The 27,777-nt window shown below is 44.2% G+C and overlaps 1 protein-coding gene across 1 annotated transcript in view; it reads left to right on the top strand.

Moving 5' to 3' along the window:
- LOC130474540 (angiopoietin-2-like) overlaps window positions 1–27,777 on the top strand; it is a 40,139-nt gene that overhangs the window by 4,095 nt on the left and 8,267 nt on the right. The window contains exons 2-5 of the mRNA XM_056846204.1: window positions 18,049–18,204; window positions 19,839–19,960; window positions 25,969–26,201; window positions 26,411–26,535. Of these exons, the coding sequence (XP_056702182.1) occupies window positions 18,049–18,204; window positions 19,839–19,960; window positions 25,969–26,201; window positions 26,411–26,535 (636 nt within the window). The remainder of the gene's footprint in view (window positions 1–18,048; window positions 18,205–19,838; window positions 19,961–25,968; window positions 26,202–26,410; window positions 26,536–27,777) is intronic.

The following is a 27,777-nucleotide window of genomic DNA, read 5'->3' on the forward strand; positions in this document are numbered from 1 at the left end:
TCCGGAAACCATTACACTGTTATACTTATAAACTCTATAAATGTTTAAGAGAAACAACTGTTTCGTTTAGAGTTAAGGATCCCCGTTTACCTCAAAGCCACTGCCATGTGCTGACTGTTTTGTCATTCTACCAGTTTTACCTAAGCCATCCTGTTCTTTAAGTCCAACTAAGAATTCTAAGGCAAAGATCCTTTGGTGGCAGCGAAAATAAGCAGAGAACGCCAAGGAAGGAAAGGAGACAGCATAACACACATCACCTCAGAATACTACAGAGGTTTTACTTTGCAGAGGTTATGCATAAAGGGGTAGCAAAGAAAGAGTGAAAACTTTACAGTGGTGTTTTTCCCTTTTTAAAATGCATCTAATTGAAAGCAAGGAAATAAACAGGATATTATAGTTTTCAGAGGAGGGTACCTGTCTGTGCAATAATTTCTTCAAGACGTTGCTTCTGCATCCAGTGTGTTCAGAGGTGCAGGTCCATTAAAAAAAACCCAGAGACTAATTAATTAATTAACATTTATACTATGCCTTTCTCCCCCATGGGGACCAAAGCAACATACGTACATAATTCTCCCCTCTCATAACAATCCTTGTCTGGTAGGTTAGGCTGGAAGTGTGTGACTGGCCCTAGGGTTGCCATATGCCTGCTGGGATCTCCTGCTGGTGCTCCATGTCCCTGCCAGTGCTCAGAGCAATGTTGGGAGGACAAATGAAGGGGAGAATAGTATCCTGCGATGCTGCAATGTGGCTTCTGGCTAGAAACCCAGAAGTGATATTGGTGTGTTGCACGGGACTCTAGGAATTCCCCTGATCTCTGTGGTTTTTGCCATAGAGTTTTGGGGAAATCCTAGAGCTACAACATAGTACCATCACTTCTGTTATGAAGCTGGAATTGACGTTGCAGTGGTGCCTTTTCACAGAGTCTCCACGCCCCAGTCTTCTGCTGGTTGCCAGTGCTGGTCTGGCAACCCTATCACCCAATAAGCTTTGATAGCAAAGTGGGGATTTGAACTGGCATCTGCTAGATCCTAGGCTAACTGCTACACCACTTTTTCCCATGACAAACAAAAATATGCTACGATGATTAGACATTTCACCTTCAAGTCTCTACTTCAAAAAAAAGAGGCAAAAGGTGTTCCGCACGTGGTCAAAAGCATTCTGCTTGAGATGCCAGCATTTTAAATACAAGTTGTTGCAATCCTGTTGTGCCTCGAAAGAAGCACAGAAAGCTATCTACGCAGGCTCCACAGGTCCATTTGGGTTTCACAGTGATCCCTTTCTGTATTAATATGATGGGTGGGAAGCCAGCCTGGACTCAAGTGCCCAGAAATAGCACACCTATTTCCAGGCCTGCCAACAAGGCCAGGGACTTGGCCCCCACTCCCTATTCTTGCTGGCAGCTTCCCACATTGTCCTTGGTGGTTAGTTTCGCTAGTGGTACCATTAGTGCAGAAGCCAGTCTGAGAGCTATGTGGGCCCAGTTCATAGGTCTGGAAAAAACATTCCTCATGCCAGACTAACTCTACATTTTTGAGGGCTCAATGTGCTTCTAAGCTCCACTGTTCAAATTATTGCCTCTAGTCTCTCTGCATTGCAATGAGCACCTTTCAGCTAGAAGAAACATATCATGGAGTTCAACAATTTTCTTCCCTGGCATTATGGTTTCATTCATCCTCCTTCTTTGGGCCTGAATCATTGCAGTGTTGCCAAATGCCTGCAGAAAAAAAAAGTCCTGTCCCTTGAATAAAGGTTTAATGTGAAAATATTTGCTATGGGGATGTTATTTACCTCCATGCCATGAAAAGCTTCAGCTGCCCATTTCTACACATTAAACCTTTATTCAAGGGACAGGACATTTCTCTCCAAGTTGTTGGCAATCTTAGTGTCATGGCCTGGCACTAGGAATGCCAGGCCACTGTTTGATAGCCTTGGGAGCTTTGGTGGGGTAAGGGACAGACAGAGGGGATGTTGTACAACATGTAAATGTCACTTCGGGCCAAAGACCTGGAGGGTGTCTTCAGTGCATTAACAGATTCAGGAAATTCTACAGTTTCCAGAGCATCGGCTGACATCACATCTAAGGCTTCAGCTGTATGTGACGTCAGCACGTCGCATGACATAATTTCCACCCCCCGCTGTTCTACCACCAGCCATGGTGACAAAGCCAGAGACGTTCAGAGGTGGTTTGCCATTGCCTGCCTCCACATCACAACCCTGGTATTCCTTGGAGGTCTCCCATCCAAATACTAGCCACGGTCAGGGCTGAGAGTGTGTGACTGGACCAAAGTCACCCAGCAAGCTTCCGTGGCTCCAGTGGGGATTTGAACGTGGGTTTTCCAGGTCCTAGACACCATAACCACTATACCACACTGGCTCTCTTCCCAAGAATAAGTTAATGTAAAATAAGAGTGTGTATCAGAACCCGCCATCTTCTGGGCTGTGATAACAGCCCTGTCCTCTGTAGAAGATCCCTGTGGCTATTCCCATCCCAAAAGGCCTTGATAACGTTTTTTTATGAATCCTTGCTGCTGCCGCATTAGTAGGGTTGCCAACCTCCAGGTAATTGCTGGAGATCTCCTACTATTTCAACTGATCTCCAGCCGATAGAGATCAGTTCACCTGAAGAAAATGGCCGCTTTGGCAATGGGACTCTATGGCCTTGAAATCCCTCCCCTCCCCCAAACCCCGCTCTCCTCAGGCTCCGCCCCCAAAACCTCCCACCGGTGGCGAAGAGGGACCAGGCAACCCTGCGCATTAGTACCAGCATGATCTTCCAGCATTATAAGGTTTATCTCGATGCTGAGAAAAATTTGACCTGCTGATTTCTGCAGAATAAAAGGGCAGGCTGGTTCCTCCCCCACCCTGGCGGGTCCATAGGCAACCCTAATCTCAAACAGTAGCGGATGTGACTCAGGAACACAAAGTACAATGACCACAGTGACTCTTCTGCCTTTTATCTCAGCCCGCACTTCAATGATTAAGCAACAACTAGGCCGTTTCTCCGCAACGAGTGTGCTCGGGTCTCTACAAACATGCCACTTTTAAAAATTGCTGTTCCTGTTCTTAACTGGTTTATCATGTTAAGCAGAGGAGGAATAATGACGGTTGGGGTGGAGGAAGACTGATGGAAGCAGAACCAAAGAGAGTGATATTTTTGGGAATGCATTGCTTCTACTATTTTTTTATATCTCACCTAGGGTTGCCAACCCCCAGGTACTATTTGGAGAGCTCCTGCTATTACAACTGATCTCCAGCCAATAGAGATCAGTTCACCTGGAGAAAATGGCAGCTTTGGCAATTGGACTCTATGGCACTGAAGTCCTTCCCCTCCCCAAACCCCACCCTGCTCATGCTCTGCCCCCAAAACCTCCCACCAGTGGCAAAGAGGGACCTAGTAACCCTCACCCCACTCCTCCCTGACCAAGGTCAGGCTCGGGGTGGTTTCCAACCAAAATAAACAACTAATATAAACACTTATTTACCATTGTACTATTTTATAAAAGGAGGATTCATATTGGTCTCTGAGGGGAGGAAAGGAAACAGCATACTTCATTTTGCAGTTTTGATTTGCCACACCTGACAATGATTTAGGACTGAAAGGGGCAGAAGGTGAGGGCAAAGAAGCATTGGAGGGAGGGATCTCGGTGCATTTTTGCCCCTAAGAGTAGCTGGTGGGGTTGTGTGATTTCTATCAGGGAAACGGTGCTAAGTGTTGGGGAGAGTTATCCTTTCTTCTGCTGACAGTGCAGCCCAATCCAAATTGTGACCTTCCCCAGGCTGTTCTTAAACTGTAGACGTTCTATAATAAGCACAGCCAGATCCATTGTGAGATATAAAATTTCCAAATTTTGAAAGGAGGAAACTGTTGCAGTCGGTTTACTGGGATGTCCTATTTCAGAAGAGGCTGAAAGTAAATGAATTCAGCATGGCACAGGCAGAGAAAAGCACAAAGTAGTGGGGAGAAATTCAAGTGTACATGCTTCTACACAGGCCCATCTACAGCTGCCAAATGTTAAAAGGTATGCATGATGTTTGTGCATGTGCGCGCACTCATTCTTCCACCAAAGGAATTAGATTTTTAGGTAAAATAAGGATGTAAACTTTTTTTTGCGCAATGAAATCAATTCTGAAGTTTTAAGGATTGAGATTACAGTAAGGTTGCCAGCCGCCAGGTAGTAGCTGGAGATCTCCCGCTATTACAACTGCTGTCCAGCCGATAGAGATCAGTTCACCTGGAGAAAATGGCCCCTTTGGCAATTGGACTCTATGTAATTGAACTCCCTCCCCTCCCCAAACCCTGCCCTCCTCAAGCTCCACCCCCAAAATATCCTGCCGATGGCAAAGAGGGACCTGGCAACCTTAGATTACAGGCTGTTGAGCACTGGGTGCTGCAAGGTAAATGGGATACAGTGCACTATAAGTGAGATGACAGTACTATAGGGCTGCCGAACCCCCAGTGGGGTAGGGGGATCCTGGCAGCATCACATATGGTGCTACATGACTTCCGACAAAAAACTAGAAGTGATGTAAGATTGCTCTACAACCTTATGAGTACTTTGTGGTAAAGGTGTTAGCTTAGATCTTGTCTGTGCACAGTAAAAGTTGGGAGCACCACCTGAGCAACAAAGAGGGTTACCAACCTCAAGGTGGGGCTTGAAGTTCTCTTGAAATTACAACTGAGATCTTCACACGACAAAGACCAGTTCCCCTGGAGGAAATAGCCACTTCAGAGGTGACATCACATCTACTGATTTCCATACCTCCCCAAACTGCCCTGCCCAGATGCTGCCCCTGGGGTTGCCAACTCCAGGATGACAAATTCCTGGAGATTTGGGAGTGCAGCCTGAGGAGGGGAGGGACATCAGTGGGGTATAATGGCATACAGTCCACCCTCCAAAGGAGCCATTTACTCCAGGGGAACTGATCTCTGTAGTCCAGGAGATCCCCAGGCCTTGCCTGGAGGTTGGCAACCCTAGTACAAATTTCCAAGACTTTAACATGCCAGAGTTGGCAAGTGGCAACCCTCAATAAAGTCCACAAGTCTTGTTACTTTAGGAAAGAAATGGAAGTCCTTTATTGAACTACATATTACCGTAGTATAGGAAAAGAAGAGAAAGCATTCCAGCTATCTATCTAGGCTAAGATGGAGAGAGATTGCCAACAGTACATCTTCCACTCATGGTGGTTACAGAAAGAAGCAGCAAAAATAGGAGGGTAGCTGGAAGGAAGGAAATCTCTGAGAGTAGCAATTTGGATAAACACAGCAACAGAGCAGAAACAGCAATGGAGGCAGCAGCAGAGCAGAAACAAAGAAGGGTCCAGAGGAACCTCACCTATCTAGCTTCTTAGCTCTACTGCTCACTCTGGAGTATGAAGAGACATTGCACAGTCCTTCGCTTCCCACAGAAGGCACCTGGTGATGTGTGTACTTGGTACCTTCAAGACAGCAGATCTAGGGTTGCCAGTAAGGTTGCCAGGTCCCTCTTTGCCACCAGTGGGAGGTTTTTGGGGTGGAGCCTGAGGAGGGTGGGATTTGGGAGGGGAGAGACTTCAGTGCCATAGAGTGCAATTGCCAAAGTGGCCATTTTCTCCAGGGGAACTGATCTCTATCAGCTGGAGATCAGTTGTAATAGCAGGAGATCTCCAGCTAGTACCTGGAGCCTGGCAACCCCAAACAGATCCCTTGTGGGGGTTTTCTGTTAACAAAGTTCAGGATGTTTTACTATTCCAGATGGGAGCCCCCTGGTAGCTGAAGATAGGTTTCCACTACCTTAAGATTGTGTATGTGTTAAGTGCCGTCAAGTCGCTTCCGACTCATGGCGACCCTATGAATGAAAGTCCTCCAAAACGTCCTACCTTTGACAGCTTTGTTCAGACCTTAAGATTAGTGCTTAAGAAAGTGTATTGCTATTTCGTCGCCACTCTCCAATCTGGTTGGACCCAAAAGGTTGCTAAAATGGTAGTGTTGTCTGTTGGTCAGTAGTACGCTTTGCAGTTCCTGGCCCAGATACTCTCCTCTCCCAACCTATGGCGCCAAACATGCTCTTTAATGACATGTCTTGATGGTTTTGTTGGGCTTTGTTCCCCCCCCCCCAAGGACTCTGCTTCCTGTTCTGTTTTTATTGTATGGCACCGTGTGGTGCTCCCACAAAACAATCTCTCTGTTCTGTAATTCCTACCCCCTTAGCTGACATCAGTCTGGAATGGAATGCCAGAGGCCCTCCAGTTGCCTTCTGAAACATATAACTATAGGACACATTCCCAGAGGGAGAGAAACAGAGGGCCTTAGCAGCTCCGTTATTCAACTCCTTAAAAAAATTATGACTGCACTGTTAGTACAAGGTTATTGCCTTTTTTTTTTTTTTACATTAAAAGGATCCTTTCCTGGGGTTTACTGGAAAATCCTTCCTCCTCCTCGGGAAGGCTTCCTAGCATTATTAGGCACCTGGAGACAGAGGATGTCTTCTTAAAGGAAATACTAAAACAGAATATTTCTTACAGGCTGATGTGGTCAGGACTTGCAAAAATGCACACCTTTCCATTCACACAGTGTGCAAAGGTGCTTTGATTGTGATAGTTTCGAAACAATTGTACCAAACTAGGTTTAGATGGGAGAAAAGATGGAAAGTGGATGGTTAAGGGATGCAACCAAAAGTTTAGACATGGAACTGGAGCAAAATGTCCATGTGGAAATACCACTGGCTGTTCCCAAGGCACGTATGACAATAGTCAGATCAGGTCTTAGGGTTGCCAGGTACCCACTGATGGTGGGGAAATTGACCTCTGCTGCCTGCCCTTGTTCTGTTGAGCAGCGGGAGGAAATCCGGGGAGGGGAACAATGCTTCTGACATATCGACATCACTTCTGCCCAATGTCACTCTAGGAACTGACCAAATCTCTATGGTATTTACCATAGAGTTTTGAGGATTGTTGGAGTGTCACTGCCATTGAGGGCGGAACATGACATCACTTCTGGGTCTTCAGTGACACCTTACCTTCCTAGGCCCCACCCCCAAACAGCTCCCAGAGAGCACAGCATGGCATCCCTACCAGGTCTGCATGTAGCTGTTTGTGATCACATCCAGACAGGTCATGGTATACAAACCTCTAGGTAGGGTCTGGAGATCTCCCAGAATAACAACTGATCTCCAGACTACAAAGGTCAGTTCCCCTGACCAAATCTCCAGAAAATTCCCAACCCAGAGTTAGCAACTCCGTGCACAAAAGCTGTCGCTGAATTGCTGGCAGGCAGTGTAGTTGATAAGGAAAAAAACAAATATTTATGTCTGAACTGTAATTTCCATCATTCAGCAAAGTAAAACGGGAATCCTAACATTTAATCACTGGCAGTCATTCTGTAGGATGTACAAGCAGACAAACATTTGGTTCTCTTTCTCAAAAGAATTGGCAGTGCCTCACAGGGCTGGGTGATAGACATTGCCTCACAACCTGTCCAAAAGTGGGGCCTTAATATGGAGCCAGTTCAATCTATTTCAACTTAATACATAAATAAAGATGTCAAGGCCAGCTGGGGTTTCATATCTTTTGAGAAACAGTGCCCAGGCCACCCAGAATATAACTTTGGCTCTCATTTTGGCACCAGTCTGGGCCCTGTGAAATCTGGATCTCTGTTATAAGATGGCCACCGTATAGTCCCCCATTTATGTAATGTATGTAAAAGTAATGTAACACATCTGTCATACATATGGTGCTCAAAGTGAGGCACAATTGCATTGAAACAGATACCAGTACTTTAAAAACGCTATAAAATCTAAAAGCACAATTTAAAACTGGAAACGGCTTAAAAACATTGCCAAAAGAAACTAACTCTAGCTGGATGGAACAATTGGGAAACACTTTCGGGGGGGGGGGGGAGAAGCCACATTTTGATTAGATACTAGACAGCCAGCAAGGATATGGGCCTGCCTGATTGTTGGATGTAAATATACACTCTCCTCTGTGACCAGATTTATTATCACAAAGTAGAGACGACGCCAGGTTTAAGAAGCAAAGGGAGAAAAAAACTTTTTTTATTTTGCCAGGCAAAAGAGGAAGACATTTCAGCCCTTTTCGGGTTCAAAAGTGAAAGTCTCCTAACAGACTCCGCCTAGTCCTCATATTTATACTTTTCCAGAGTTCTTTGTTCTAAGAGGATTTGAATATCTCCTCCTCTCAAATCCACCCTAACTCTGATCTCATCTTTGTGGTCACATGTATATGATCTCATCTGTTATTTGGTGATATCCTGTACCAGATACGAAAAATCACCTGCTTTGTTCAGTTTAAGTTAGACAGGACTATTTTCTACTGACTTATATAAATAACCACAGCTTACAAATATAATAGAAAAATAACATTTTTCTAATATGCTAGAATTAAATTAATTAAAATCTTACACATCCCACAGTCCCCCCTCATGATCAAAATCAAAATTATTTTGAATCTTGATCATTCTATTATATTAACTTGCAATTTTAAAACAATAATGTAGACACAATGTTTCCCTAGCCACTTTTTTTTTAACCCAAAGGACCAAATAATACATCAAAATGGCTTTCTAAAAGAGTCTCAAACATCTACTCTTGTTCTTTAGCTAACAATTGTGCTCTGGTTTCCAAGTTTTCAATCATAAGTCTTGTTGATTTTTGAATAAAAAATTAAGTTCGCCTGCAGGTTCGACCGACCACTTCGAGCCTCTTGCACTTGGACTCTCGCCAGTTGCTATGGCGTTGGCTGCCACGACGTCATCTACTGCCCTTCTGGTCTCGACCTCACACGGTGGTAGCACTTTCTTGCATCTGGACTAATGGACCCAGCCTCCCTTTCCATTTACCTTTACTGCGACATCTGTGGTGAAAAGAATTTGGAACGGACCCGTCTACCTGAGCTGGAGAGTAGTATGCTTTTAAGATTTTACAAACACCCAGTCTCCTATTAAAAAAAGAATGGACAACAGAGTTTAGGGGGAGAGGTTGTACAACACAAGCCAGTTTTTGGGTTTCCTTCAAAGCTGCACTTAAAGTTTTTATATAGTTTTTCATATATCTGTTTCCAACCTCTTTATTGGGTGTTCCCTGATTTTAAAAATGCTAAAAGAGACATTCATACAGAGCCTCAAAGGACAACAACTTGTGTGGCCCCCGGGCTAATATACGGATGCGTGTCAGTGTGATAGGCAATACATCTGACCATTTTAAATTAGTTTTTTTTTTTTACACAAATTTTAATTAACATCTCTTTTTAGGGTCTGATTCATTTTTTTACTGTCCCTGATAACTGGGATCGCCAAGCCATGTAAATACTATATTTTATTTTCATTTTTTTTTAAACTGTTTTATAACTTCCCTAACAAATAACCCCCTCTGTCTACATATACCCTTTGATATGCCACATGTTTTGGTTATTTGTTCTGCTGTTTGATAAATGCCCTTTCCATTGTATAATTGCAAGAATATTTTTGTTAACCCTGTTCCCCAGATGACTATTTTAGTGTAATTGTGTGAGGATGTGTGTGATGTGTACCCTTAGGTTTTTTTTCAACCACCCCCCTCTTGTTTCTGTAGTCCCTACTTTTGCCATCCAGTTCCTTTTCTTCTTCAGTGCAGGGCCCTGTAGGTGGTAGTGTAAAAACTGGGGTTAAAGTCATTACCATATCACAGGATGTTGATTTTGCTGTAGTCACTTTTGCCATTTCATCAGCTCTGCAATTTCCTTTGGCCTTCTTGGTATGTCCAGTTTGATGTTATTGTCACCTGTAACTAAATATTGTCCAAAACCTGTAAAATTAAATTTCCATGCTTTACAGCTTCCCACTAGCTGTCAGGACTCCTCGTTCTTTTCAGATGTATTTATATGCTTGTACAACTCCAAAAGCATCTTTGCTGTCAGTATAAATGTTCACAGTCTTACCTGCTGCTTTAAGTAAGGCCTGGTTCAATGCATATAATTTGGCTGCTTGTGCTGAAAATGACGCTGGTAATGGCTTTGCTTTAAGCACTTTGCACTCAGTCACCAGGCTGTATTCACTCTGCCTTTTTCCACTCACCACTCGAGAAGATCCATCAATCCAAATTTCGAGATCTGCGTTGTGGATAGGCTCATCTACCCGTGCCATGGTGCACATATCTACAGTCTGTAGACAGTCATGATATTCCTCCAGGTTAGTTGTTACAGGCAGCAGACTAGCAGGATTTTTGTAAGCCACTTGGCTCCTTTCTGTTGTAACAAAATAGTCACTGCATGAGGGCAAAACACTCTGATTGGATGTTCAATAGTCAATTTCTTTGCTTCCTTCACAGCCAGGGCAGTTGCAGCTACTGCCCTCAAGCATGGAGGCCACTCTTGTGCCACTGGATCCAGCTGTTTTGATAAATAAGCTACAGGTCTTTCAGTTAGCCCACAAGTTTGTGTAAGGACCCCCGCCATGCAACCCTCTTTTTGCAGGTCAGGGATACCCAGAGCTGGTGCTGTCATCAAAGCTTGCTTCAGCTCTTTTTACTTATGTGCATTTTCAGGTTCCCACTACAATACTTCTGGTTCCTCATCATGGCATATTTTTATAAAGTCTCTGGTTAGTTTACTATATTCTTTTATCCACTCACGACAAAATTTCAATATTCCCAAGAAGGACCTTAGCTGTTTCTTAGTTTGAGGGAGTGGCATGCGATAAATAGTCTTCCCGGTGTTATTTTGTGTCCCAAATAAATTACTTCCCTTTTGGGCTACTTGGAGTTTTTTCTTTTGAGACCCTATATTCTTTCTGTCCTAAGAAATTCAGCAATGAGATCGTTCCCTCTAACACCAGCTTCCCTGTTTTTGCAGAGATTATCTGGATTCTTTCACCCCAGGAGAAACAGGTCCTTAGAGTTGGCATCCAGTGGAATGCTAAAAAGGCATTTTTCAAATCTGTCACACTAAACCATACATGGTGTCCTGATGGGGTGTACAGGAAAGTGTGAGGATCTGACACCACTGGATACCCATGTTGAACAATCTCATTGATTTCCTTTAAATCCTCAACTAATTTTTATCCTTTTCTTTTTCCTTTTCTACCTGGCTTTGGCAATGCCAGAATAGGGATGTTGTCTCCCATTTGTCAGCAACTGCTGTACTACTGGTAATTTTAACTGGCATTTACGCTCCCAGTCAAAGGTTACCTGTATGGGTGAAATGTTCAACTGGCCTGCATTGTCATCTTGCACTTACAGCATTCGTTTACAAATAATATATATACTTTTTTTTTATTAATGATGCCACTTTTATGTTATAACAACATAAAAACAGAAAAACATAAAATAAAAAGACACTGTCCTTCAGTGTTACTCCTTTGAAGATGCCCGCCACAGCCGCTGGCGAAACGTCAGGAAAGAAAATTCCAAGACCACGGTTACACAGCCCAGATAACCTATGAGAACCAATGAACTTTGACCGTGAAAGCCTTCAATAATACCCCGGCTTTATTTTGACTGTGTTTTAAAACACTTAATATATTAACATGATTTCTCCGTCCCTGGAGAAAACAGGCACCCAGCATCACCAATATCCATCTCATTGAATAACCATAACTATCCTCTCTCTTTATAAACCCTTCTGCTTTCCTCTCTTAAAGTCTTTCCCAACCATACATAACACCTTTCCTCAGCCCTCTTAAGCCAAAACACTTGCCCCTTCACAACACACTCAAAACATGCTCTAACTTTCTCATAACTTACTTATTCCCTCATATTAATACACATTGCCTTCCCACCTTGTAAGCATTTCCAGTCTGTTTTTTCTTCTTCTTATAAAGTTTGATACAGTTCACAAGACTCTGCTTTCCAAATTCCAAATACTTTGACTTGGCCCCTCCTCCTGCGTTTAGCAAGAGGGCTGGTTCAGTCAGAGTTAACTTAAAATTCCTTTTTTAAAAAAAATTTTGTTTCACATTTTAAACTTCAGAGAAAGAAAGGATCTTCTGTTAACAAAACAGTATTGCTGCCTTGATTTACGACCAGTCTGATAGAGAGAAGAACAGAAACACTTTGAAGCGGAGAAAGGAGGGGCATGGAGGATTTTTCTCTTCCAGTCTCTTCCTCAGAAAGAAGACAACCAGATTACTTTTCTCCCAGCAAAGAACAGATTTTCAACAGAAAACAACAACAACACACACAACAAAACCAGACTACTCAAACAATTTGATTTCCTTTCGGCAACACAGTTTCTTTTTTACACTCCAACTCTAAAAAGGAAAAGAAAGAGAACGAAGGGAGGAGAAAAACTCCTTTTTGGCCGACGCCGTCCAGTATCCCAGGCTGGCCCCATAAAAAATAAACACGTTAACATTTGTCAAATGATCACATAACCCTTTATAAAATACTTCACAGAAAGAGAGGACATATAACAAATCACGCTGGACAAGACAAAACACAAAAATACGTTCCCCTTTTCTAGGCATTTACCTCTTCCAGTGCCCTGGAGGCAACTGGAAAAATTCCGGATCAGCACAGGATTTTACAATCCCTGCTCTTGCTACTGCTTTTTTTTCATTGATAATATACCATTGGCTGAACCCTCTGTTACAGCCCCCGTTACCATTCCAACTCAGTGGCGTCCCACTGAGCCCCTTATCCATGGTGGCGTTGCTTCTGCCTTCTCCTCTTAGAAGGGCTTACCTCTAAGAACTGCCCCACCATTTAGGGTCCCGTAATTCCTTTCCGCGGTTCCTTACCTCCAGCCCGTTGCTTCTCCTGGGTCGGTTTAAAAGTGGGACTCTGCAATTGCACTCACCCCCAGATGCTGTGTCTGCCAAGCTTGAGGACCAGCGAAATCGCCGGGTGCACCTGTCCTACAAAACTTCGACACCAGTCATCTGTGAGCAGTTGACAACCAGATGTCCCTCGGGGGTGCCAGAAATCTGTTGGATGTAAATATACACTCTGTGACCAGATTTATTATCACAAAGTAGAGACGACGCCAGGTTTAAGAAGCAAAGGGAGAAAAAAGCTTTTTTTATTTTGCCAGGCAAAAGAGGAAGACATTTCAGCCCTTTTCGGGTTCAAAAGTGAAAGTCTCCTAACAGACTCCGTCTAGTCCTCATATTTATACTTTTCCAGAGTTCTTTGTTCTAAGAGGATTTGAATATCTCCTCCTCTCAAATCCACCCTAACTCTGATCTCATCTTTGTGGTCACATGTATATGATCTCATCTGTTATTTGGTGATATCCTGTACCAGATACGAAAAATCACCTGCTTTGTTCAGTTTAAGTTAGACAGGACTATTTTCTACTGACTTATATAAATAACCACAGCTTACAAATATAATAGAAAAATAACATTTTTCTAATATGCTAGAATTAAATTAATTAAAATCTTACACATCCCACATGATGTCAGTCAAGAGGAAAAGCATTCCATGGTGATTAGGGTTGCCAGCCTCCAGGTACTAGCTGGAGATCTCCTGCTATTACAACTGATCTCCAGCCTATAGAGATCAGTTTCCCTGGAGAAAATGGCTGCTTTGCTAATTGGACTCTATGGCATTATACCCGCATATAGAAATTTGTTACTATACTTTGGATCATATCATCCTACCCACCTTAGGATGAAGTTGCCTTACGGACAGTTTATACGTCTCAAAAGAAACTCCATGGAAGAAAAGCATTACAGACAAGCTGCTACTGAATTGACTGTCTCTTTAAGAGACAGAGGCTACCCAAGAGAGGCGATTACACATGCGCTGCACAGAGTAGAGGAAGTTAATAGAGACTCTTTTTAAAAAACAAGAACGGAAAGGGGGAATAAATTTTGCCCTTCAATACTCCCATATGTCCCACCAAACCATTCGTATTATTAGGAAATATTGGCACCTTTTAGAGGACATTCTGGGATGCCAACTCCCGCCTACTGTAGGTTTAAAAAGAGCACGATCATTACGGGACCAGTGGGTACAGGCTGATTTTAGAATAAGAACATCAGACAGTAGACCATGGGGCCATTTCCGGTGCAATAACTGCGCAGCTTGCGCATTATGCTTCGAAGTAAAAGAATTTCAGAAGGCTGATTCCAGTTTCAAATTTCAATTGACTAGCTTTACTAACTGCAACACACAGAGAATTATTTCTTGTGTCTTAAGTCCATGCAATAGAATTTATATCGGGGCGAGTAATAAAGTGGTCAAAAATAGAATATTACAGCATCGATCCAGAATAAGAGGAAAAGTTCCAGAGGCCCTCCTAGTGGAGCATTTTTGGAACTGTAAACATACTGAAAATGATATTCGATACTTTGTGATTTGGCATCTTCAGTCAAAAATGTATGATAAGGTACATATGGACAGGATCTTAAAGCAAAAAGAAGCATACTTCATACATTTATTCCAAACAATGGAACCCTCAGGGTTAAATATGGAGAATGACCAATCCTGTTTTATTTGATCTAAATAGGTATATACCTTTAAAAATGTATGGCTGAATTAGAATACACCTGGGGAGGGATCCATTAGAAGCAGACATAAAATACACCTAGTAACTGAGTTATTTTAGGTATCCTAACAGGGAACCTCAGAAGTTGAACTGAAGATACTAGCCTAATTAGGCAGAAGGTATGATTAAATATGTGTATTAATTTAAGGGCATTATATATGGGATTGTTTTGGAACATATTTTATATGTATGTATATATTTTAATACAGGATCAGTTCTCTACCCATGGGGAAATGTAAAATTGAATTTGTAAGACTTTAATGAATATATCTCAACTGAAGAGACTAAGGTAGTAAATATACACATATTTTCAATTAAAAATAAAAGTCAGAAAGAGGAGGGTAGTTCAAGATATGAATTTTTATTGATGATAGGTTGAGGAACTGATGAAGAACGAAACGGCCGTCTTCCTCGCCTGGCTGACATCTGATGAGAGAATATAAAGAAAGAAATATTATAAAGATACCAAATATTGAAGTATATATATATATTTGGTGAAATCTTACCTTGTAACTTTAATGTTGTGAAACTGTATTAGGATACCAGTAGTTGGATTTTGTATGGATCCCTTTTGGAATAGATTGAGATTGTTTGAACTTATTGTTTCTGTGTGAATTTGGAAGAATTACTGAGTACACAGAAGTGTCTACTTGTTGCTAACCTCCAGGTACTTAAGTAGGAAGTTAAACAAACAAAGTAAAGCACTGAAAGCACACTGTGTATGCCTGCCTCCACACTACAGCCGCCTTGCTAATTGCATATGTTCTGTAAACGTTACAGAGAGTCGGGTTGAATTGCAAGTTATCATTATTATTACATAGATAAAAGGGTTTTCTGTACATACACAGTGTGCTTTCAGTGCTTTACTTTGTTTGTTTAACCTCCAGGTACTAGCTGGAGATCTCCTGCTATTACAATTGTTCTCCAGCCGATAGAGATCAGTTCACCTGGAGAAAATGGCCTCTTTGGCAATTGGACTCTATGGCATTGGAGTCCCTCCCCAAACCCTGCCCTCCTCAGGCTCTGCCCCAAAAACCTCCTGCCAGTTGCGAAGAGGGACCTGGCAACCCTATATACAGCACATCTTAAGGACTGCCTCAAATCAGTCTTGAACATAAAGAACTATTAGACATGCTAGTTGGGCTGAAGGCAATTAATAATGTAATATCTGAGGTGAAAGCAAATAAGCCCCCAGGTCCCAATTGCTATTGTCCAGAATTTTGTGCTGCATGTTGTAAATAACTGGCTCCTGGCTTATTAGGAACCACAACCATCAACTAAATTAGGCAGATGCCACTATAATAGCAATACTTAAATTCAACAAAGATCCACAGAATGTTGCCTCATATAGACCCATATCTTTATTACCGTATTTTTTGCTCCATAGTACGCACCTGACCATAAGACGCACCTAGTTTTTAGGGGAGGTCCCGCCCAACAGCTGAGCATCGGACCGGGAAGGGGGGGGGGAAGTGCTCCGCGCTGCCTGGGCAGGCAGCGCAGAGCAGTTTAAAGACCCACTGCCCCCATTCCTGGGACTCCCAGGAAGGGGGGTGGTGGGGGTTTAAACTGCTCTGCGCTGCCTGGGCAGGCAGTGCAGAGCAGTTTAACCTCTGCACCCCCCCCCCGCGCTTCCCGGTCCCGAGGCTCAGCTGTTGGGCGGGTCCCCACCCAACAGCTGAGCCTTGGGACCGGGAAGCGCGGGGGGAGGTTAAACTGCGCTGCCTGGGCAGCTTTGCCCTTCTCCCCGGGGCTGGATTCACACACATTCGCTCCATAAGACGCACAGACATTTCTCCTCATCTTTCTTAGTCTTTGTTCTCCCGGAGAGCATTCCTCTGTTTGCTGGCCTCCCGAGGGGCCCTGCAGCCCTTCTGTCTGCTTTGTTGTTTCCATCGGCACTCTCCCATCATCTGATGTTTCAGGAGGTTCTGCCACTGCAGTCTCTGGAGGGGCTAATACTCGTTCCGGTTCTTCTTCAGACGAGCCAGAATCTTGGGCCACGGCAAGTTGTAATAGCAGGAGATCTCCAGGTAGTAGCTGGAGGTTGGCAACCCTAATTCACTCCCCTCTTGTTTTATAATTTAAGATTTTCCTGAAAACCTGGGAGTTCCCCCAAGCTGATTGAAACATCTCCCTTCTCTGTACTTGGCCCTGATCTGCAGATTTAATATGCATCTATTCGCCCTGACCTGGATGGCCCAGGCTAGCCTGATCTCGTCAGATCTCAAGCTAAGCAGGGTCAGCCCTGGTTAGTATTTGGATGGGAGACCCCCAAGGAATACCAGGGTTGCTGTGCAGAGGAAGGCACTGGCAAACCACCTCTGTTAGTCTCTTGCCATAAAAACCCCAAAAGGGGTCACCATAAGTCGGCTGCGACTTGACGGCACTTTACACACACACACACATAGTCATGTTCAGTGTTGGATATATGATACAAGGTCCAAAGAAAGCAGATAGAGAAATTAACAATCATAGGAAGTCCAGCAGCAGCCTGCTATGGTGATCATGTTTGTACATGTGTTGGTTGAATCATCTGCATAAACAATGAGGAAATGACAAATATTATCCAAACAGCTTGTGGGAGATGAAAGCATACACACTTCTCACCCTCTATGGATGGAAAAGTCTTTTTTAAAGTCAAATACCAGTTGATAAAAATAAAAGAGTATTTTCATGTTCATGAGCTCACACTACTATATGCACACACAAAAGCCATTTTTATTTGGGGGTAAGAGATAACCAATGTAGTCTGCAATAAGGAACAGAGTTCCAGGTGCCATAATGCCTTTTTTTTTTTAAGTTAGTGTTTGTAGGGTGGTCAAAAGACAGAAACCAGTAATTGGGAGGGACTTCAATGCCATAGAGTCCAATTGCCAAAGTGGCTATTTTCTCCAGGTGAACTGATCTCTATCAGCTGGAGTTCAGTTGTAATAGCAGGAGATCTCCAACTAGTACCTGGTGGTTGGCAACCCTAGGTCCAGGATTGCAGACACTGGCAGGTGGCACTCTTGACCTAGTAAGGTTTTAGGGTTTCCTTTGCGCATGTCTAATTTGAAACAAAGGTATATGGGCGTCTCCAAACAACAAGGGCAAAAATAAGGATGGGAGAGCTTGAAAATTCAGTTTAAATTGCAGCTTGAACTTCTGAATCTGGATAACAATCTGTATCCAGCCACAAATTGGGAAGTCTGAGGGGCACTTTGGTTTTTGGAAGATGGGGCAGCAATTTCTACATTTCCCGCTCCCACTACTGACCTCCCCCACCTTGCCCCTATACTGTTTGTGAGGGCCTGCTGAACCCTAGAAATTAAATTTTGAGGAGAAACATGGGCTACAGTGGGAAAGGGGAAGTGAAAGAAATGATTACCCCTATTCCAAAAATGTAAATACCCTTATGTCTTCGGAACCTCATGGCTGGATGAAAGCTGACGTGTATATGCAGAGTTTAAGTTTTCAATATTTTTAGACAGAAGGTGCAGTCTGGGGGTTGGAGGGATTCCAGACATTATTGGGGCGGGGGTAATTAACTCTTTAAAGTGACATCTTCTGTGCTTTCTCCCTGCTTTCAATGCATCCGATAACCAGCTGGAGAGCTACCTCCAGGAGAGCGTGAGAGCAGAGATGTCCGACGCCCACCTGAGTGCTGTGCAAAACCACACTGTGGCCATGTTGGAAATTGGCACCAGCCTCCTGAACCAAACAGCCGAGCAGGCCCGCAAGCTGACGGGTGTAGAGATGCAGGTAAGGAGGGGCACCATTTGGGTATGACAGAGTGGGGCAATGTACACACACACAATGGACATACAGAGGGGGTACAGAAATTTCCTGTGCAAATAACTGGTGCACACATGATTAAATGAATATTCCTAGGCAGAGTCACACCCTTCTAAGTCAGATGAAGTCCATGGACCTAGAAGAGCATATACATGAATAAATGAATCTGCCTTGTACTGAATCAGACCCTTGATCCGTCAAGGTCACTGTTGCTACTCAGGCTGGCAGTGGCTCTCCAGAGCACCAGGTTTTTCGCGTCACCTACTACCAGAATTAACTGGCCATCTCTCGCTATTTACAATTGATCTCCAGATGACCAAGATCCTTTTCCCTAGAGAAAATGGCTGCTTTGGAGGGTGGGCTCCATGGCATTATACCCTGCTGAGGTCCCTCCCCTCCCCAAACCCTGCCCTCCCCAGGCTCTACCCCCCAAATTTCCAGGATTTCACAACCCAGAGCTGGCATCCCTATAACGTGACCTTTTTAACTGGAGATGTCAGGGATTGAACTGAGGCCTTCTGCATGCCAAGCAGTTGCTCTACCACTGAGCCACGGCCCCTCCCAGTGTCACACTGCTTAGGATTTCCTGGGAGAACAAGGTATATAAGTATTCTAAATACATGTAATAACTGTAAATAAGCCATGGATCCTTTGGTGTTACTTCTCCCCCTTCCTATCTGTGTATGGAAGGGGTGTGCCACACTCCCTGAGCATTAGAGTGGGTGAAGGCAAGGGAAGAGCGAATACTTGGCTGTTGCTGGGTGTTCTAGAAACTGAGTGGTCTAGGAGACTACATGCAAAAGGAAATGAAAGGTGGGGTATTTTCCTGATGAAAATTGCCCTACTTTCTGGAATTACTTTCCCCCCTGGTTGAGGGGAAATATTCAGGCTTCATGTGGCTCCAGCAAGGTATCCCTATAGTTGGGGAGTACGTAAAGCAACTCTGGAGAGCAAGCCAAGATTCCTGCATTATGTGAAACCAGTCTTACTGTGCATTCCTGAAAGGGGGGGTGAAGCTCCACAGGAGCCGGCGTGACCCTTGCACCAGCGTCCATGCCACTTGACCACGGGCAGAACAGGGGCAAACACGCCGGCGCCAGGGAGCCATGGAGCGCAAGCCTCTGCTGCCGGTGCTACCACACTGGCAGGGAAATCATGGAAGGGAAAGCCTACGCCGGCATGGGGGGAGCATTCCCGGGACATTCCTAGGGGCAGAGCTGACAATCATCTTCCAGACCTCTTTCGCCCTGGGAACGCCCCTTCTTGCTGCGGCGTTGCTACGCCAGGTATTTTGCTGGCATAGCCCCGTGTAACTCCATGGAGGAGTTACACAGGTTTTTAATTTTCTCCCCTTTAATATTATTTTGCAGCAGGGAAGCCTCTGAGGAAGCAGAGTGGCTGCGCTGCTCTCGCCTTCCGGCCAAAGCCTAACTGCCCCCCCTTCAGGAATGGGCTGCCCATGAACAAACTCCAAACCATGGTTTCGGTGGGGGGACCTGCTGAGTTCTGCCGATCGACAAATCATAGGTTGTTTTGGCCGCAGTGAACCAAGGGTGCCCCCTGTCTTTTCTACAGTCAGGTCTCCTTTTTCCTACCACCAGGTTCTCAATCAGACCTCCCGGCTGGAAATCCAAGTGCTGGAGAATTCTCTGTCCACCAACAAGCTCGAGAAACAGATGATGTTGCAAATGCAAGAGATAAGCAGATTCCAAGAGAGGAACAGGTTGGCGATGCACTGTGGAGATGCTTTCCATTAATTTTCGCTTAATTTCACTTGCCTCGTTGTAAAATCATGGACTTTTTTCAGGGCAAAAGCCTTTCATGGCAGCCAGTAGGTCAGCTATGATGGCCATCTGGTGCTTGGTTTTGTCCATTATAGAGACCTTCTGTACCACTTACATCAGTAAGATATATGGAAAAGTGTGATAAGATTTCCCTGTTTGTTTGTTTGTTTGTTTTCAGCCAAAAGCAGTGTGTGTGCGTGTGTATGGGGGGGTGCCCTGGACCAAGACCACAGGGTCGGATCACATTTCACTTGTTTTCCTGATGCAGTTTGCCCCATTTTCTGGAGTTCTTATTCTCTCAAGTGGGGGAAAACGTAAGAGTTAGCTCTCCCTCCCCAGCATAATGGCCTCGCTATAATTTGGGGGAATCCACAAATGTTTGTAGCTAAAACAAACTAAGATCAAGTTAATGCATGCCATCGTATTCCCTATTACTATGTATGGGTGTGAAAGCTGGACAATGGAGAAAGCTGATAGGAAGAAAGTAGATTCCTTTGAAACGTGGTGTTGGAGGAGAGTGTTACAGATACCGTGGACTGCCAAAAAAAACAAGTCAATGGGTTATAGATCAAATCAAGCCTGAACTGACCCTAGAAGCTAAAATGACTAAACTGAGGCTGTCATACTTTGGTCACATTATGAGAAGACGAGTCACTGGAAAAGACAATCGTGCTAGGAAAAGTTGAAGGCAGCAGGAAAAGAGGAAGACCCAACAAGAGATGGATTGACTCTATAAAGCAGTGGTTCCCAACATTTTTTTGACCAGGGACCACTAGGACTTTTTTGTTCGGTGCAGGGACCCCAAGGTTCAAAATAAAAATTCTGAGAATTTGAAAATAAACTTTAATCATAACTGTTAGTTAAACATTAAGCTTAGAATAATATTTGAATATATATTTTTCTAATAGAGAACTTTTAATTGAAAATATTAATTTATTATGGGTTTATAACTTTGTTTCGCGGACCTTAATTTAGTTCTCGCGGACCCCTGGGGGTCCACGGACCCCTGGTTGGGAACCAGTGCTATAAAGGAAGCCTCAGCCCTCAATTTGCCAAACCTGAACAAGGCTGTTAAAGACAGGACGTATTAGAGGACATTGATTCATAGGGTCGCCATGAGTCAGAAGCGACTTGACAGCACTTAACGCACACACAAAACAAACCTACAGGGAAATATGGTCGCAGATCTCCCTCTTCACACATTACAGAATATCCACATTGGGTCCAGGTTCCCCACCCTGCGTCCTGTGTGTAAGAGTCACACGTTTTTTCACACAACACATAGTTAAATTGTGGAACTCCCTGCCCCAGGATGTGGTGATGGCTGCCAGCTTGGAGGGCTTTAAGAGGGGAGTGGACATATTCATGGAGGAGAGGGGTATTCATGGCTGTTAGTTAGAATGGATACTAGTCATGCTGCATACCTATTCTCTCTAGTATCAGAGGAGCATGCCTATTATTTTGAGTGCAGTGGAACACAGGCAGGATGGTGCTGCTGCACTCGTCTTGTTAGTGGCTTCCTAGAGGCACCTGGTTGGCCACTGTGTGAACAGACTGCTAGACTTGATGGGCCTTGGTCTGATCCAGCAGGGCCTTTCTTATTGTCATGAGTGTATATCTTTAAGGAGTTTGCTTCCCATCCGATGGGGATGTATTTAGCTCCTTAGAGTGTGGAGGGCGGGAGTCCTTCTTGGCAATTTAGATGATATGTCTGCCTCCCCAGTCGTGAGTGAATGTCTATGTGAATAAAGCTGTTTGGATTAATAGCTGAGGGCTCCTACACATTCTTCCAAGAGGCGTCTGGCAGTGGAACATCACACTTATGTTCTTATGAGACTTCAAATTTTCATAAAAGTGGTGCCTGATGCAGATTGTAACTGGCAAGCATGCAGAAGGGGTTCAGCTTTCTCTCCTGTGCTGTTTTCCCAACTTGCAAGTCCCCCGGGGCATGCTATTTGACCTGTCAGGAAAAACCATATATGTACTCCTGGGTTTGTGGTAGAATGGGCCCAGAGAGCATCTAGTTTTGTACCAGTGGTAGGGTTGCCAGTCTCCAGGTGGAAATCTCCTAGAATGACTACAGGTCTCCAGACTACGGAGAACAGTTCCCCTGGAGGAATGGCTGCTTTGGAAGGTGGACTCCGTGGCATTATACCCAATGGAGGTCCCTCTAGTGTTGCCAATCTCCAGCTATTAGCTGGAGATCTCCTGGGATTACAACAGATCTCCAGCCCATACATATCAGTTCACCTGGAGAAAATGGCTACTTTGGAAGGTGGGTTTTATAGCATTATACTCCATTGAAGTCCTTCTCCAAACCCCATCCTCCTCATGCTCCGCCCCAAAAATCTCCAGGTATTTTCTAGCCCAGAGCTGGCACCCCTAGGTGGATGTGAGGGTGATCTGGTTGTGACATCTGTCACCCCATTGATTGTCTGCATTGATTCGGCTGATCTGGCTAGCTAGGGGAGTGTCCCCTACCTCCCTCACCACTCCATGGGCATCCCTCCGGAAGCTGCTCGTTTGGTGGAAGAGGACGAACATCCCAGAAAGAAGGAGTGTACGATTCTTTGGTCAAGGGTGTACTATAGCTGCGCTCCCCTGCTAGAACCTCCAAATAAGCTCAAGGTACCCCTAGGTCCCTCCCCACCCCAAACCCCAGCCTCCCCAGGCTCCACCCCCATTCCTAACCAATGTGGAATGTGGAATGTATCTAGCTGGCCCAGGTCTCAGCTGATAGCCTTAAGTGAGGATTTCTCCTCTCCTGTTTATTTAGGGTTACTAGGTCCCTCTTCACCACTGGCGGGAGGTTTTTGGGGCAGAGCCTGAAGAGGGCAGGGTTTGGAGAGGGGAGGGACCTCAATGCCATAGAGTCCAATTGCTAAAGCGGCCATTTGCTCCAGGGGAACTATCGGCTGGAGATCAGTTGTAATAGCAGAAGATCTCCAGCTAGTACCTGTAGGTTGGGGAGAAAATAGGCACCACTGTACTGGTATCAACAGATTAGAAAATTAGTACAGGAGCTAGATGCTAATAAACAAAAGTGCAAAAAGTGATTTTATAAACTACTTAATTACATACATTTACACAGACAAGGTAACATACATAGACATGACCTACAATATAACAAACAAATAAAGTGACTATTGTGCAGTGCATATGAAAGTTTCAAAATTGTCTCTTAACAGAGTACAGTAAGTATCCTTGAAATGCAATATCATGTAGTCTTGTTGAAGCCAAAGTCTTGATGAGGATATGGCCATTTCAAATTCTTAATTAATAATTCTTCATCAGTCCTTCCTATGTAATTAAATAAGTACAAAATATATTTGCATAATTATAAACAGCTAATATCTTACAACATTTGACAAGTAATATATACACTCTATGCTATTTTACAATAACAGCACATAACTATACTTACAAGCAATGGTCTTCTTATATTTGTATACATTCATCAATAAATTGTAGATTATATCACACATCCCCGTCAGGGTAAGGATCCATAGTGTAGCAGATAACTCAAAGAGAGCCTCTCATTGCTAAATAGCTAACCGGTGTGTGCTCTAAGCCAGTTGACCATATGCATCTGTTGCAGTACTGACACACAGTCGATCTTTCTTAAAGGGACACTGCTCAAATTTGGTTACAAAAAGCAAGTCAAGTCGTTTGCTAAATTCAAACCATAAGGCGTAATGGTGTTCAGTAAATGAATAAAGTATGATTCTTTTGCCTCAATAACTTTTCACTATCTTGCCTGTCAAATCTTTTCTTATTTAAGCGCCAGATAACAAAATAACACAAGTCGTTTTCGCTATGCCGGAACTGGAGAAAATGATCTACAACAGGAGCGGAAGTCACACGTGCACGTATTCTTGATCTATGTTCTAAAATGCGATTTTTGATGGGTCTAATGCTCGATCCTACATAAATTTTTCCACAGGGGCATAATAAACAATAAACGCAAAATTTGGTGTCACAATTAGTAAAAATTTGAGTCTGTCCTTATAAATTCTTTGACTTCTAAGCATAAATTGCACGCTAAGCACTTATGACATTAAAATGTCCATTGATAGTTCTACTATTAGCCTCCTTGAATATATCAGAAAGTACAAGTTTGTCTTTAATAGAAGAAGTTTTCCTATAGCCAATCCTAGGTACCGTACGTTGTTACAGCCGGGTATATCGGATAGCAAGTGCCAATGCTTCTTAATGATCTGTGTAATCTGGCCAGAAAGGTGTGTATATTGAAGAGCAAAGGTTAGAGATTCATCCACATTTTTATTATTTGACTTTTTGTAAAGTAAATCTTGGCGGTCTTTAGTTAGGATTCTATCTTGAGCCTTAAGTATGATTTTAGAAGGATATCCCCAGTTTAATAATGCTGTTGATAAGGATGTGGCAGCTGACTGAAAGTCCTGTTGAGTGGTGGTATTGCGTCTGATTCTAACCAATTGCCCATATGGCAAATTGTGTCTTAAGTGTTTGGGATGAAATGAATTAAAATGCAGTAAGGCATTTCTATTCGTGGATTTTTTATATAACTTAACAGCTAATTTGTTGTTATGCGTGTGATACACTAATGTGTCAAGAAACGGTATTTGCTGGGGATGGGAATTACCTGTAAATTTAATATTCGAGCATGTATTTAACCAAGTCAAAAATTCATTAAACTTGATATCTGGGTGAACAGTTGCCAGGAATCCAAGCATGAGCCATGCAGAGATTTATACCCATGCACTAAAACAGTTGCCCAGGGCGCTCCTGTGTATGTTTATTACTTATTGCTAGTCCTCATGGGTTGCTGCTTTCCAATAAAGGACTTGCAACAACAAGTGTTTGGGCTGCAGAAACCTTTATGGATTATTAAGCAACATGTCAATTAGTAATGTTAGATAGTAGACTTTCATTTATGTAAATAGGCTTTTTGATAGTGGCTCTTTCTTGACCTCTGGCTCTGAATTTTGACATAGTTTGACACTTTGGTTATAAAAGGTTGCTAGCCCTTGTTCTTACGATTAGCAGTCACTGAGTAAAAATCACCCACAGCCATTAAAAAAGAATATTAACACCTTCTTTGTCAGAGGATTGACTCCTTTCAGTCATGCCTGTCTAAACCAAAACATAATGATATGCCCGCTTACAGACAAGAAGACCCCAACAAGATTTTATACTATTATGACTTAATAATCTTGTTGCTTAATAATCTTGTTGTAGGTGGGGCCATTGTGAAGGTAGAACCAGTGACTGGCTGGCTTCATACAAATAAAGGAGACTTTCACTTGGATACTCTCCATGCTTACTGGAGAAAGATCCAAAATCCTGTAAACAGGACCCACAGATCAACTGTGAGGTTATGGGGGCTAGCAAACACAGCTCATCCTTTTCCCCATTGGCTGCCGTCTTCTGTGTGCCTGTTATCTTCCCTTGGTCTTCTACTGCGTGTATGTTTATATTCTCCTTCCCCCCCCTTCCTCTTGTGCGTGTATGTGTGCTTGGCTCCGCCTCCTCTGGCAGCCATTTTGTTGTGGTGTTGGCCACCCCACCTCAGAATTCCAAAGGTGCCTGCAGGTTAGGGACTCCAGCGTGGTGTAATGGTTAAGTGGAGTGGTGGGGTCTGATTTGGAGAACTGGGTTTGATTCTCCACTCCTCCACATGAGCAGCGGAGGCAAATCTGGTGAACTGGATTTGTTTCCCCACTCCTACACATGAAGCCAGCTGGGTGACCTTGGGCTAGTCACACTCTCTCAGCCCCACCTACCACAAGGGTGTCTGTTGTGGGGAGGGGAAGGGAAGGTGATTGTAAGCCGGTTTGATTCTCCCTTAAGTGGTAGAGAAAATTGGCATATAAAAACCAATTCCTCCTCCTCCTCCTCCTCCTTCTTCTAGTATTGCCTTTCCTCTTTGTACGGAATACTTCACCATTCCCCTCGCTTCCTTTTCTAGCTTTCTAGAAAAGAGGATCCTGGCTATGGAGGGGAAACATGAAGGAGAACTTCAGGGACTCCAGTCTGAGAAACTGGAGATGCAGCAGCTGCTGTCCAAGCAAATGGACTTCATTGGGGATCTGGAGCAGCGACTGGGCATGGCCTTGCTCAACAACACGGCCCTGCAGAAGCAGCAGACTTCGCTGGTAGAGACCGTGAAGCACCTGACGGGCTTGAGGTCCCAGTGCAACCGTAAGTAGAAATAACATACATACATACATACATACATACATACATACATACATACACACATTCATTCATACATACATACTACATACATACATCACCTTGAGTCGCTGCAAGAAAGGTGGACTATAAATAAAAAGAATAAGCAATTACGGAAATAAACCCCACACAAATTGAGTTAACAGGTTAAATTCCTCTTGGTCTGACCCTCACAGATATTCCCCATGTGCCCCCAGAGGAGCAGAAGGTCTTCAAGGATTGTGCGACTGCCTACAAATCAGGTTTCACTTCCAGCGGAGTCTACGTACTACAGCTTCCCAATACCACCATCACCGCTAAAGTGAGTGAGTGCAAACCACTCTTCATCTTTCTGGACAGATTGATGTCTTGTCAGTAAATTCGTATTCCAGGGTACGAGTAGTGGATGTCCTTAAGATGGTTTGGAGACTTGTCTGGGGAGGCGCCTTAGCTGTTCCTTTGGCAGCCAAAGATGGTCCCCAGTTCCAGGATATGATCCAGAAGGATGTGCCTGCCCCATTCATACCATTCACAGCAGGTGGCGGCTGGGAAGGATTCTCTCAGAAAAATTGGAGGGCAAAACACCTCTGCATCAGGTCCCAGAGCCGAACCAATGAGGAATGTGGCCAGTGACCAAAAATCCTCTCCTGTCTTATATCCTCAGACTCCCTCCTGACTTACAGCCCATTCCTGAGAGCCGCAGTGGTGGTGGTGGTGGGGGAAAGCCCCTTTGAAAATGGCGATGCTGCACCAACAAAAAGCTGGTGCAGCACCGCTGTTGCTTAACGGGGCATTCCTGGGCTGAAAGGGAAGTTGCCTACCAGCAGCTCTGCCCCCCAGAATGCCCCAGGAATGCCTTCAGGGATGCCAGCATGAGGACTTGTGCTGGCAGGATGATGGTGGGAGGCCGAGCCGGTGTCTGAGCACCGCGCTGCCATGACCATCCAGGGGGGTCGGTGTCCGTGCCAGTTTGACCTGCGCAAGTGGTGCAGGCACTGGCTTAGGGGTCACATCGCCTCCTAAGGTGATTCGCCCCTCAGTCTCAGGAATACACTGTTAAGGCCAAAGTAGATAGACCAATTCCATATGCTTACATTTCAAGACTGCCCCAATCATAAAGAAAGAACAGATGTGGGGGATCAATTGTCTGCCTTGGGTCTTCTCACGCAGGCATGCATTGGCAGGATGCCTGTTCAAATTTGGATTCTCAGATATATGAGAGCTGATTCAGATTGGGACCCTGGCATCTAGGGAGAGGGGGCTTGAGCATTCTCCCACCACCACCCCCCGGCACCATTTTTTTGCCATCAATTCACAGCTGACTTATGGCAACCCTATAGGGCTTTCAAGGCAAGAGACGTTCAGAGGTGGTTTCCCATTGCCTGCCTCTCTATAGCAACCCTGGGCTTCCTTGGCGGTCTCCCATCCAAATAGTAACAAAGGCTGACCCTGCTTAGATTCCAAGATCAGGCTAGCCTGGGCTATTCAAGTCAGGGCCTGCACCATTTACCCCTCATGAAATAGCACCAAGGAGCCACTGTTTGCCCTGAGCCTGGCTTCGGCT

The sequence above is a fragment of the Euleptes europaea genome, chromosome 3 (genome assembly GCF_029931775.1).
Source record: "Euleptes europaea isolate rEulEur1 chromosome 3, rEulEur1.hap1, whole genome shotgun sequence".
NCBI lineage: Eukaryota > Metazoa > Chordata > Lepidosauria > Squamata > Sphaerodactylidae > Euleptes > Euleptes europaea.